General features: G+C 35.0%; 1 protein-coding gene across 1 annotated transcript in view; it reads left to right on the top strand.

Moving 5' to 3' along the window:
* The window catches only part of Rep (Rab escort protein), a 117,065-nt gene that overhangs the window by 3,170 nt on the left and 99,640 nt on the right, over positions 1-14,255 (top strand). The window contains exons 2-3 of the mRNA XM_090379954.1: positions 6,813-6,879; positions 10,334-10,406. Of these exons, the coding sequence (XP_090236080.1) occupies positions 6,813-6,879; positions 10,334-10,406 (140 nt within the window). The remainder of the gene's footprint in view (positions 1-6,812; positions 6,880-10,333; positions 10,407-14,255) is intronic.

Raw genomic sequence — 14,255 nt, 5'->3', positions numbered from 1 at the left:
TTCAACAAAAATTGCCTTCTCTTGTTCAGGTCATTCCAAGAGTTGTCCCCATTAAAAGTTTCAGAATCCTATTCATTAAGTTGTTTATTGCCCTTATTTCTGTTTTATTTGCTCGTGCCCATATTTTTACTAAATAATTGAGTTGGGAGTCCACTAATGCATAAAATAAGGTAACTTTTGTTCCAAGATTTGACTTATTCTTAATGTAGTAGAAAAAGTACACATAAAATCTCATTTTTTTGTACAAGTTTGTTATATGCATTACCCAACTTAGACTGTAGTCAGTCCATAACCCAAGGTAACAACGATTTGAAACTTCTTCCACAGTTAGACATTTGCAATTCTTGAAATTCTGATCATGTAGGCAATCATGTTAATGAGGAATGGCATTTTCCAATTGTATCCCAGTCCCTTAAGAATTCTTGAAACAGTCCTGCATTTGCAATTTTACTGTATATCAGCATGATCCCCGTGTCTAATACTTAAAAATGTTGTGTACTGTATATTCTACATCATCAAGGCCATTTTTTTATTTGATTAATATCCATTCCTTCCAATATTCTTCCTTATAAATGCATTTTTGCAAAGGTATATTACCGAATTGGGAGAAAAAATATTCAGTGCTCTGTTTTATCAATAATTCTAAAATGCTTCTTCTTGAAATAGTTATTTTTAGGAATGAAAACAGTCTGTAATTACTTATAGGCTGTTTTCATGTCAGTACTACTATTGACCCAATGCGAATAAGTAGTAGATAGCAAGTGGATGATAATGTTTTTATTGATAATTTATTAATATGGTCTCCCTCTTCAACATTTTTTTTTCATTTTATTCATTTGTTGATTGGACCCCAGGATTTCCCCCATTAGCTGCAGTTTAACATCATGTGGAGATAGCAGAGTAACTGTGTAAGTACACAAAATTATCTACAGAACAATCAACAATATCTGTAGTTCTATATACAATTTCTAATAGATTAACACTCAAAATACAAGATGAATCATCTTAAGTAAACAGCTTAACTAGCCAGATGGCCAGTAGAATGGCTAAAATATATTTAAATACATCTTCAGGTCGAACACAAGGTAGAGCAAGAAGTTAAAAATAGAGTATATTACTCAAATCTCAATAACAACTTTATCACAACACTCTCAGTGTGATTAGACATCAGAACATCGAAGCTGATTAAACATAACTGTCAAATACATTATCAAAACATATACAGCATAATTAATTAGTTTAAATATGCATATACTACACTCAAACTTTACACAAAAGGCATAAGGCTACAGTAATAATAACAGTGACATTACCAGCAGAATTAATTACTAAACCAAAGAATGATTGACCTTAGAATTAAGTGACAGCAGAGGAACTACATCAACCTCCAACTAATTCCTAGGAATTTAAAATTGAATCTTCACAGTCGACTTGCAACTTCCAGAAGTGAAAGTTTGCAAATAAAAGACTCACTTATGTCTTCCAGAATGAAAGTTCATAAGAAAGCAGATGTTAATGATTACACATATTTGACACCTAATCCAGTCAGGGCATAAGCTAGACCAACCAAACAATATATATACACTATACATTAAGTCTAGTTCTCAGGGACGAATAACAATTACAAATACACCATATTCCTGCGGTTTCCAACAAGGTGAAAGTTCACAAGCACAAGTTTCCCAAGCAGTAAGTTGAAACCAAAACGATCAACAACAATACAATATTTATGCTATAAAAAATTGCATAATTTATAACAGATATGGTAGAACATTTGCAATATTCCAACAATTACCAATTATACAACAGACTTTCTTGTAACTTCCGGACTAGGTGAAAGTTCATAAACCTTGCACCTGTAGCTTTCAAACAAGGTGAAAGTTCACAAGCACCCACATCTTTTCCATAATAACAATCTGTTCCACTGAGAGCAAAAGTGCACAGTGTAAACAGGAAAAAAGACGCTATCTACTAGATTCTAAGCAGAGAAACATGAGCAGTCAAGTATATCATGAAGATGCATGTTAGGAACAACTTGCGTTATCAGAGTTCAGTGAACAGTGAAGTTCTCATTCAATTAAGGAGACATTGATTGATGCAGAAACTCTCTTCTTTTGAAAGCTCTGCCAGCAAAAGAGTTTAAGATAATAAAAAACATTTTCCGTTTTCACCAAGGCCCTTTTCATAGCCAGGGAAAAGTTTGGAGCTGATGACTCCAGTTCAGTCCTAAGATCACAATAAGATGGATAATCAAAGAGAACGTGGTCAGCAGATTCAACAGCTCCACAAAGACAAAGGGAAGTGTCAGAGAGACCATATTAAAACTACATGTTCTGTTAGAAGAAACACTCCATACAGACTCGGTGACATTCAAAGTAGATCCTTTTTGAGAAACTCTTTCACCTCAGGAAAAAATTCTCTCGTTACAGAGCCAACCGAAGAAGAAGACCAGTCCTGTTGCCACAAGGAGACAAAATGAGTATGCAGTCTCTTCTTTTCACTATTTAAACTTTCCTCTAGGTTTAACTGAACACCACCAAAGGATAGAGGGATATTCCTTCCCAAATGAAAAAGAAGGTATCTATATTGTATCTCGTACTGAATTGGGAGTTTGCCAAGTAGGACCTATAAGGCAGCAGTGGACGTAGGTTTACAAGCCCTTGACATCAAAAGAAAAGCAGATCTTTGAGTCTGCTGCAGTTGATTAATAATCACGACTTTGTTAGTATGAAACCCCCAAGCTCCAGTACCATAGGAAATAATTGTCAAGAAGATGCAGTTATAGTAGAGGCTCAATGTGTCATTTAATTCCCCAATCTTGTTTTGCAATCTGCCTTAGTTTTACCATCAGAACCTTACATTTATCTTTGACATACTTCACATGCAGTAGGAAACTTCAATGGTTATCCAGTAATATGCCCAAATATTTAACCATAGAACTATAGTATATCACCTTTCTGTTATATTTGATTGCAGGGGGACAATTAGGAGCCAACCTTCCTTTCAGAAGCATCTGGAATGTTTTGGCAGACAAAATTTGAAGTTTATGAGTTAAGATCGAGTTGGATAATTCCACTAATACCGAGTTTACAGTGTCCTCCAGTTGTCCCCCTCTTCAACAGTGTTAGTATAAAATGAACAGTGTTGCTATTTATTACAATACACTTAATTTCCATGTAATAAGAAAGTTAGCTATTATTAATATAGCTATGTATATTTTGTTTAGAAAAATAGCTTTGTGTGAAAATCAGCACTAAACAGCATTTCCAAAATATTTGTGGTTGGACACTAAGACGTTATGTCCAAAATCTAGAGTCCTGGGAAAACAGGATGTCTGTCACCGTAAGTATGATCGTCCCCATGGGCTTTAATTGCATCAGTAACTAATCTGGGTATATCTTCAGGTTTGTGGTATGTCCAGCCTGGAATATGCTCCACTCCTTCCATAATGTCTGAACTAGTATGGCTTTACTTTTTTTGCATGCAGTTGTTGTTCAGCATATCCCAGAGGTGTTTGATTGGATTCAGAGCTGGGCTGTAGGTTGAAAATGGCAAGTTAGCTATGTTATTCCCCTCAAACCGCTGTTGTTCTGACTGTGGTTTGTGACACAGAGCATTATCATGTTGATACAAATGTGAATCCCCTCCAAAGAAATGTCACAATGCAGATAGGCCAGAATAGGCCCATGCTATCACCATCACCAGATTTCATTGGTGGTGTAATACCATCTGAGTGAAACCATTCTGTGGCAATATGTCACACCCAGACACATTGCCACAGAATGGTGGTACATACTAAGCTTGGGATGTGTAGCTGTTCACCATGGTCTGTTGTCTAATATTTTTTTCCCCTGCAGTAGAATAGGCTGTGTTGGGCATTGCTGGAAGACAGCTTCAGGTTATGCACAGTTGCATGACCATGGTAACCTTTTCTACAAAGTGTTTTTTGATAATTGCTGGCCTTTCATTTATCCCATTTCTGTTAAGTCTTTTGAGTCAGCTCATTAAGGGTGTTTTTACCTACTGACTTTCTTTTTCAACTGCCAACGTGTTTTTGGGTTCATTAGTGGTGGTTTACTTGGTTTGGGATGATTGGTTGCATTACTTTTTGCCTGCCATTAGCATATGATGTTTTCAACAATTGATTTTCAGTGTCCCACCTCTTCTGCTATCAGACAAATGGACATACTTGCTGTGTGGCAGTCAGTTATCACTTCTTTTGTGAAGGGATGTAGGCCCTTATCTCATCCCATGTTGTTGCATCTACTTAGCCGACCAGGCTAGCCAGGTGGGGAAAGTGCCTGCCTGGCAACCCAAAGGTCGCGGGTACGAATCCCGCCTCGGGCTTGGATCAAAGTACTGCAAAAACCTTGGGAGGTGCATTATGGCCACAGAAGCCGATGCGCCAACAACTACCAAAAAAAAAAAAGAAAAAAGCATCTACTTATCAATGAGTGTGCATGCCTTTTTTAATCCTGTTTTTTTTAAATTGCACTGTTACCTACCCATCATGACCTTAGGAATTAATCATTACTTAACCATGCAGCACTCTGGTATCAGCTCATATATTGGTCTGATGATAGGATTTGGCAAAGGTCCTGAAATGTCATCATGTTTGTATCAAATTTAAGGTAATTAGGTCACAAGCACTTAATAAATTAATTTTGAATTATTCACATAAGAGTGTTATTATTTAACCATTAATTCTCAAGTGAGGTGTTTCAGTAATCATTCCATTCAAAGTACACCAGTACTTTGAATGGGATGATGGGTGGAAAGACAGGTTTGGTTTGTGAAAATGACTAGTTTTTAAAGTTAATTTCAAAACACAAATTGTTGCTAAACTCATTCCATCATTCAAGTTTCTTCTGCCTTTCCACCCATCATCCCATTCAAAGTACTAGAGTACTATTAGGTAATGTAATTATGTAATAGTACTCTATTTTCACATAATGTAATTATTTAATTTGAATATGATGATGGGTGGAAGGAAAGGCAGAAGAAACTGTAATATCGGAATGAGTTTTTGAGTGAGAGGAGTCATTGATTGATGTGATTATTGTAGTTTGAGTGTAGTGCAGGATTTTTTGAGTAGTTTTTCAAAAAAATCAACTACCTGCTGGCTAAAGTCAAATTTCCATATAAGTATCCTGCAACCATCCTTCCTCAATTTGAATTTATGTTCTCTCATGTGTGGCCTGAGAAAGAGGAAGGATGCCATTAGCATTATGCTTCTCAGTCCATTCAGAGCTTTAAATACCTAGTTAGTCTTAAGATGTTGCAGAACTAAAGCTCCCTGTGTGTAGTGTGAGCAAGAGGAAGGATGCTAAATGTTTGTGCTCTCATTACAAAAAATAACACTTGTTCTTGTGGTTTCTAATAGATGCTGTCTAAACAATTAACATCTTATAATCTGTAGTAAATCAAAATAAGAACAAAAAATTCTGCAACATCACCATTTAGAGAGATTACTTGCTGCATCATTTAGAGAAAATTGATGAGAAAGGGACATATGAGGATATGATCTCACTTCCAAAGTTAAAAACAAACAACAGAAAAAAACAAAAATTGTAGCGTCTATCAGATATCAATTGAGACACTTAGGGTTATATGCTCAAAATGTCTACCATTTGTGAGCAGACATGCACCACAGTATTCTGAAAAATTAGCATACATTGATACTTCATAGTATCAAGACTACATAGGTACTTCCTATTTAGTCTTTTTCTGTGATTTTGCAATGTTTGACAAGATTTCTCATTGGCAGAAGTCCAAAATTATGAAAATTTAAAATCTAAATTTTAAGTAATTTACTTTTTACTGTTGGTGGTACATTATTCAGTGTTTCAGTTCTATCATGTTTTGAGTGGGGTATGGATAGGTCATCATGGAACTGCTAATGAGCTGTTCTCCACTGTTGCCCAAAGTTATCCTTCTGGCCTTCTCTCTGTACAATCTTAAATCTTGAACACTTTAAGATGTAATGGGAAAGATTGTGTTGTTGATATGCACCATTATATGCTGACCTGTCTTGAAATATTATGCATGTTTGCTTGCAATAGGATAAACATTTTTAAAATTTAATGAGATGACCATTCTCATATATTTATTTGTGCAGAGAAAAAGTTTTTCAGTTCAGGTAATAACTGTTAAAGAAAAAAAAAAAATTTAATATTATTATCATTATCATTAACCATATTGGTGCAATGAAGCCTGAGGCTTTTGCTGCACCAGCAAAAAAAAAAAAAAAAAAACCAGAGAGAGAGAGAGAGAGAGAGAGAGAGAGAGAGAGAGAGAGAGAGAGAGAGAGAGAGAGAGAGAGAGAGTGTTGTTGTTCTTGTTATTTGGTTTTTAGGAGCATTAGCAACTAAGACCATATTGCCCCAGGGATATGTGGTGGTCATTCCCTGACCTTTCCGTATTTGGTAGTCACGGGCTCGAACCCCGGTCTAATCAAGAAGCATGTACTACGCACTGCTGCTCCTGCCCACGTGGCTACGGAGGCGCCCTGAGAGAGAAACCAAGAGTCAGAAGTAGAAGGGAATCACCAAGAAAGAGAAGAATGATGATATCCAGCTCAGGTCCCAGGGTGTGCCAAGCCCATACTTGCAGATGTGATCCCCTGGGGTTAATGATAGTATTTTTGTGTGTATCACTAATAGGTAGAGCAAGAAGTTGAAGTTTATCTAATGTAAACATTTTGCATCCTTTAACAAGGTAAGAATGTCATTTAGTTTCAGTTTTTATGCCCTTTTTGATAGTTAGGCTTTTTGCTTTATTAGTTGTATATATTCCATGTGTTTTTACCTTAGGTATGCCAGAATCTATTGTGGCTGCATCTGCTGCAAGGATTGGAAAAACAGTTCTCCACTTAGACAGGTATGTAGGGCATTATAATTTTATCAGCATTAAATAAATAATCAATTTTTGCTATATTCTATATGGCCATCATTGCAACCAGAGGATTTTACAGCTTCATTGTAACTATTTTTGCAGCAGATAAACCAGCACAACAGTGAGTTATGCATTTTGTGTGGTAGCATATGGATTCTATCTTGCAATGTGTGCACACATTACACCATGGCCACGGACTATCTAAAGCAAATACATGCTTCAAATGTTGTATAGTTTGTGTAAGATAGGCATTTTTGTATGGGTGGCTTGTGAAAGTGGTCGTCTGAAAATTTGGCAAAATTTTTTCACAAAAATTTTGGTTTAAATGTTTGTGATGCTACAAAAATACATGACCCATTGTTTAATGGAACACTATGTGAAGTTATAACAATGAAGATGTTAATAGTTGTCACCTTTCAGTTCATCTGCTTATTTTATGCTGCACCACTTTCCTGGAGAATAATAGCTAATGCCATCAATTATTTTTAATGGGTATTTAATATCCACATTTAGATGTTACAATACAGTAACACGCCTATAAATTGAACATTCCAAAATGCAAAATTCTCGCAAATTAGGAAATTTTGAAACTTTTGCTTAAAAAAAGCTAAATTATTCCAAAGTGTTTTTGTTTCAGCTATTGTAAATTATTTACAAATATGGAAAACTTTGCTATATCTTCCTAAAGTAGCATGTTTTTTTGATGTAAATTAAGCTCCATGAAGTATGTCTCATTTTTATTTTAAGAATGCAGTGCTCAAAATCACTTTAACTTCATTGTATGTTCATTTCTCAATTGTGTGCTTGATGATTTAGAACAGTGGTTTTAAAAGTGTTTTCCACAGAACTCTGGGGTCCCCCAAAGTTATCTCAAGGGTGCTGCCCAGGTGGGCAGGAGCAGCAGTGCGTAGCACATGCTTCTTGATTAGACTGGGGTTCGAGCCCGTGACCATCAAATACGGAGGATGTGGAAAGGTCAGGGAATGACCACTGCATATCTCTGGAGCAATATGGCCTTAGTTGCTAATGCTCCTAAAAAAAAAACCAAACCAAACCAAGGGGTTTGCAAATGTTTTGTCACTGATTTTTTTTTACTTAATTTCTACAAATAGTGTGTATATATATTTTCTTTCTTTTTTTTGTCTTTTTTATTATATTGGGATTCAGCAAAAAATGGAGTTTGCAAAGGGTTCCGCTGCAGAAAAATTGTCTAGAAACTCTTATTAGCATCTTGCTTCCCCCAGGAAATATTCTTGTTGCTACCAAAGCAGCATCTGTAGGAGAGGTGCCTCATGCTGTTATGGGAAGCTATAGGGAAGTTGCCATAGTTGTATTCACACACTTTTATTAATATGAATAATTGTGCATTAATACAATTGCCACTATGGCAGTTTTTTTTTTTAATTTAAGGCTTAGAATGTGATGCTAATTTTATTTTCCCAAAATGAGAGATGTGCTTTCATTAGCATTAGTAGAGGCATACGATGCAAGAAAGCAAGCTTATGCAGCATCAGTGAAAAAAAAACCTCCCATTTCACCCCTCCATTCGTTCCAAATGCCTGTCCATCTCAGCCTTAAATTTATTTAGGCTATCAACTTCCACAACAAAAGATGGAAGTCTTCCACCAATCAACTACCCGCTGGTTAAACGCAAATTTCTGCACATCTATTCTACAACTGTCTTTCCTCAGTTTGAATCTGTGCCTCCTCAGGTTCTTAATCTGAGCAAGAGGAAGAATCCCATCAGCATTCAGCTTACTCAACCCATTCAAGGCCTTATACACCTCAGTCAGATCACCTTGCAGGTGCCTACTCTCCAGGCGCTGCAATTTGCAGAACTTAAGCCTCTCTTGGTAATAGCACCCCTTTGTTCCCTTCACCAATCTTGTTGCCCTTCTTTGTACTTGTTCTAGCAACTCTACATCCTTGCTAAAATGAGGCCTCCAGACCTCTACACAGTACTCTAGGTGTGGCCTGACCATTGCCTTGTGTAACGAGATAATCACCTCCCTGTCCCTGCTAGCAAAATTCCTATATATCATTGACAAAAAAAATTTTAATGGCCCATAGCTGCAACATTACTTTTCTCCTTCGAATGTTGTGTAATTCAGGGGTGTCCATTCAGGACTGTGTGCAACCCATTCCTTTATATTGCATTGCCTGTGGACATATAGGCATTCTTAAGTGTTATACATACCTCCTAGTTTAAAACTAGTCTGTTATAAATTATCATTTCACATCGACGCAACCTACAGCATTTATCCATTTTGGCTCCAAGTCAAAAAAAAGCCTACATGTACCTGGTGTAATTGTTCTATAGTAGAAAGATTTTTGTGTAATTTTTACCAAAGTTGATGGTCTTTACATTTTGCTTTAAGCAGAGACACACAAAATGAAGTTTCAAATATCCAGCAAGTCCAGTTTTGCTAGAGTTAAGAAGTACTACTGAATTTTAATCTAAAGTGCCACTTTTAGGTTAAAAACTTTTTGCACAGTGTGTGTATCAAATTACTTTGAAGGGTAATTTCTTCTCTTTTTTTCTTTTACAACTTAATTTTTTTTTATTTAGCTGGCAATATTACATAGTTTGCAGAGTAGAATTAATAAATGAATGTAATGCTCTAATGACTTTAAAGTTGCTAGTTAAATGCACTGTTCTCCCCAGGACCTATTGAATGGGTGGACCGCCCAGTGAATTTAACTGACTGCCGGGTAAAATTTAAGTGATTCTCGCGGTACCGTATGGTACTGCTCACTGATCTTGATTAATATTAATTCAAACATACTATGCGATAGAGTTCAATGCAACAGGAGCATATAATGTTAAATTATGCAATTAATTTTTGCTCTGGACCGCTTAAGTCACATTTATAAATAGCAGAAAATTTTATAATATTGAAAAGTATTACACTTCCCACCTGGCTACTTCATAATGCCACCTGGATGGCAAAATTTTCTGTGGAGAACACTGAAATGTGAAAGGCTGTGCCTGAATGTGTACATGCCTTGATTTCCCAAAAATAATGACCTGTTTAATTTAGGATGTGGTTTTTATTTTCCTTTTTTTTATATATATATTTTTTAGCATAGTTTGTATGCACAGTAGTTGTCCACGATTTATTCATTTCAAATTAAAATTTCCTGAGAGCAAATTCTATTTCATATAGAATAATTATGAGTAATTAATAAGTATGAGTAATTAATAATCATAATTGAGAATAATTGTATTTAGATGTTTTTTTTTTTCATTAGAAGAAATAAATTACTCTTACAATCATTTTATTTCATTATTAAAAACATAAATTTCCTCTTCCTGCAGATTTATATTATTTAAGTGAAATGTATCTATTCATCTTGTTTTTTTTCCTTCATAGATCTTCTAAATTGAATAAACGAACAGCAGATATCAGTTACCAAAGAAATTGTTTATATTTTACAGAAATGGTTATTATGGCGGAGAATGGACTAGTTTCAATTTTGATCAACTTTTGAACTGGATAGGACAGCATAAGGTAATTTTAAAAATATACAGGAAAGTTAAGGCTGCAGTTTAAATAACCAAGTGTAGTTGACCTTCCATTGTCCAACATATATTGTATCAACTGTACTTTTAATAAGTGACTCAGTTTATACAAAATGCTATATTTTTATCCAATTCTTGATAGAATGTTAGTTATTTTAAAAACAATAACTGAATATTACAAAAGTGGATGTATACAGGGAGGTTTTTTGAGGAATGTGCTTATATACAGTGATGCATGCCACTTGTAATTTTCCTTGGTCCTCTATATTGATAACAAAATGCAGGTGTTGCAAACCGCAATCATGGTACTTGACAGTTTCATTAAACTTTACACTGCTGAATAAACTTATTCATTTGCTTTAATTGCAAATTAGAAACAAAAATTTTATTAATTTATTCCCATTTTCCTAACCTAACCAGATACAGTTGGTCGTCGACTTACGACTGACTTCTGTTCTGACTGACAGGTCGTAGGTCGATCTGGTCGTATGTCGGCCATATATTTATTAACAGTATTTTTTAACATTTCTAATCTTTTTATCATCTTTATAATTTATTTTTATCATCTTTTATTTTTCATTTTAAATAAAGTAATGTTTTTATCTTTTACTTAGCGATACCGTACATACCTTTGTTTCTATGCCTGGGCTATCTCTCTCTATGAGGTTAAATTCAAACCTTCTCTAAATTTTAATTGGTTTATTATTCATACTATTTATAAAAAAACAAAACTACAATCTATAATTATATTGTACATAATGTGAAAAATAATACTGTACATAATGTGAAAAATAATACTGTACATAATGTACTGTAAACACAAAAATACAATCTAAAATTAATGTAAAAATTAATACAAATGAAATTTACAAAATCAATTTTTAATCTTTGCTTGAGTTGGATTGTGCATCGTCAGGGTCATGTTCTTGGGTTGAGGTAGGAGATGTTTATTTATAGAGACATTATGCAAAGCAAATCTTTTTTTAAAACACTTAAACCACCCAGTACTAGCCTGAAAATCTTCTGCGTAATCGTCTCTGGTGCATGATTTTAAACTCTGAAACAAACTTCTAGCCTTTGCTTGCACTGTGTAAAGGCTCATGGGTGTATTTTTTTGTATTAAATCTTCCATCCACATAAACAACAATTTCTCCATTTCATGGATGGGTTCCTGTTGTTGTTTGGTTAAAATTGTAGACTTAATAGGTGCAGAGCCTTTCACAGCTTCCCAAATTCTTTCTTTGTCCTTAAGTATTGTCGATACCGTGGAATGTGATAAATTCAAGTCACGTGCTATCGTATTCACTTTCCACCTTCATACTGCTGGATAATTTTCATTTTACACTATAAATCAATAGTTTTCCTTGACTTCTTAGCTGGTGTATATGTAGATGAAGGCAGTTTCCTTTTACTAAACATTTTATGCGTATTTCAGTAGAATTTTAATTAATACATCACACGCAACAGATGCTTGAAAGCGACTGGGTGTATGTGAGAGAGAGCGACTGAGTGTATGTGCCTGGTGCTGTCCTCAGGCCTCCCCCGTCATCGATGTGCCTTCTCACCTGGGTTATGAGTGTCCTCAGTAGTGACTTCCTGATTTATTATTCATTTATTTATTATTATTTTTTTGTGGTCATAAGTGTGCGGCCGGTCTTAAGTCGATGACCAAGTGTATAGCAATTTGTGTGTGTGTGTGTGTGTGTGTGTGTTCCCAATGCAGCCAGATATAGAATAATCTTATTGGTTTTGGTTTGTTAAATCCCTGGCATGTTGCTGTTATGGATATTTATTTATTATTGTATACTTTATATCTTACTATTTCTCTTTAAGTGGCGCCTCCGTAGCCAGGTGGGAAGGAGCAGCAGTGCGTAGCACACGCTTCTTGATTAGACCGGGGTTCGAGCCCGTCACCACCAAATACAGAGGATGCGGAAAGGTCAAGGGAATAACCACCGCATATTCCCAGAGCAATATGGCCTTAGTTGCTAATGCTCCTAAAAACCAAACAACAAACAAACATCTCTTTAAGTATACAATAAAGAATGCAATGATTTCATTAAGATAAATTATTTTGAAAAAGTAAGGCAATATTACTTTTTTCAAGCACTCAATGCAATTCACTGGAAGTTCGGCCAAATGCTGAATGTTCACTGAATTGCTTTTTGTATATTGAGTTCTAGCCAGGAGTGTTTGCCAGCTCTGACAGATTGAAATTAAAAACCACCCTTTTAACTTCTTTAGTATGCCTGCAGTTGTATGCTGAGGTGCCTCCGTAGCCAGGTGGGAAGGGGCTGCAGTGCGTAGCACATGCTTCTTGATTAGACCGGGGTTCGAACCCATGACCACCAAATACGGAGGATGCGGAAAGGTCATGGAATGACCACCGCATATCCCTGGGGCAATATGGTCTTAGTTGCTAATACTCCTAAAAACCAAATAACAACACAGTTGTATGCTGTCCTCCCCATTTAAAATATCTGTTATAATTATCAATGTGAATTTTAAGTATACTCGATAATCTTTTCAATTTCACTCTGTATTGTATTTTTATTGGAATTTTGTTATATTTAATTAATTAAATATTTTAATTTTATTAAATAAATAAAATATTTAAGAATTAAATATTTTATTTATTTTATTATTGTACAAAATGCACTATGTTTGCCCAAGTATATTATCCCATAGAGCTTTGGTTTCTGCTTCAATTTTGTCATTCCATGTCATTGTGCTTGTGAAGTGAGGTATTCAGGAAAAAAACTTTTTTGGATTACAAGACTGTTTTTGCCAAAGATATTTCTGTGGCACTTTTGCCCAGTCAAACACAAAATTTTTTGTTCTGTTCACACTATGTCCTGAAATGGTGGCAATTTCCACTGACCTTGACTGTAGTGCTCAAGGAACAATCACCCATTATTTCTTGTTTACCCATTATTTCTTGTTTACTTCTAGTAAATGGCATCACCAGCACTCATCTAATAACTTGTCTCATATTTCAATTGCTGCACTGTGTATATCAGGACTAAAACTATTAATTAATCTGCATGAAGGTATGAGCATAATATTTATGAGCACATTAAAAGCCCAATAGTCTGCCATATGATGGTCTGGAAAATCCAGTAATCTGAGTTAGCCAGTCCTATTGTGCAATATGCATCTCCTCTTCCTCCACCAAACTTGTCAAAATTAATGTGCTTTTCATTTATTTGATTTGCTTTTTTCATTAATTTGCTTTCATTAATGTGCTTTTCAGTTGATGTTTTGCAATATGGCAGCATTTTTTAATTAGAGGAAGTTGAGTTCCAGACATTCATTCCATAAGTCAGTTGTTAGGAAGTCAGAATATTGTTTCTATGGGAAAAGATGGAATCATAGTTAGGTCCCTTATCTCACAGAAGCATTTTGTAGCCTGTAAAAAAGTAAAAGGTCAAAAATAGTAGCAACAATACTGTTACCATATTAATAATTAAACAAAACAAAAAATAATAAAATCAAATAGAAAATAAATATAGCACTTTTTTTGCCCTTGATTGTCTGTGGATATTGGCAATTTTGCTTCAGATTAATAAAAAAATTTTCTGTGCTCACTACTTTGTGCAGGTGTTTTAGAATTTAAAGATGTTTGTATTGTGGAATTAATTTATGGTTTGGAGAAATTTTCTTAGAAGGCTATGGGATTGTTCTCTGCTATTTTGAGCAAAATTAGTGACCTTGACAGTGGGGAACCACAAGTGTCCTTCAGTCCCATAATTCTAACATTAGGTTGACATGAATGTATTTCACTGATAAACAACATTAATAAAGGAACTTTCTTTCATTTGTATTTGACTAGAAAAAA

The sequence above is a fragment of the Mastigoproctus giganteus genome, chromosome 8, assembly GCF_048544385.1.
Source record: "Mastigoproctus giganteus isolate SK-2022 chromosome 8, ASM4854438v1, whole genome shotgun sequence".
Lineage (NCBI taxonomy): Eukaryota > Metazoa > Arthropoda > Arachnida > Uropygi > Thelyphonidae > Mastigoproctus > Mastigoproctus giganteus.
The sequence above is the reverse complement of the archived record's forward strand: the minus strand, read 5'-3'. Positions and strand labels throughout refer to the sequence as shown.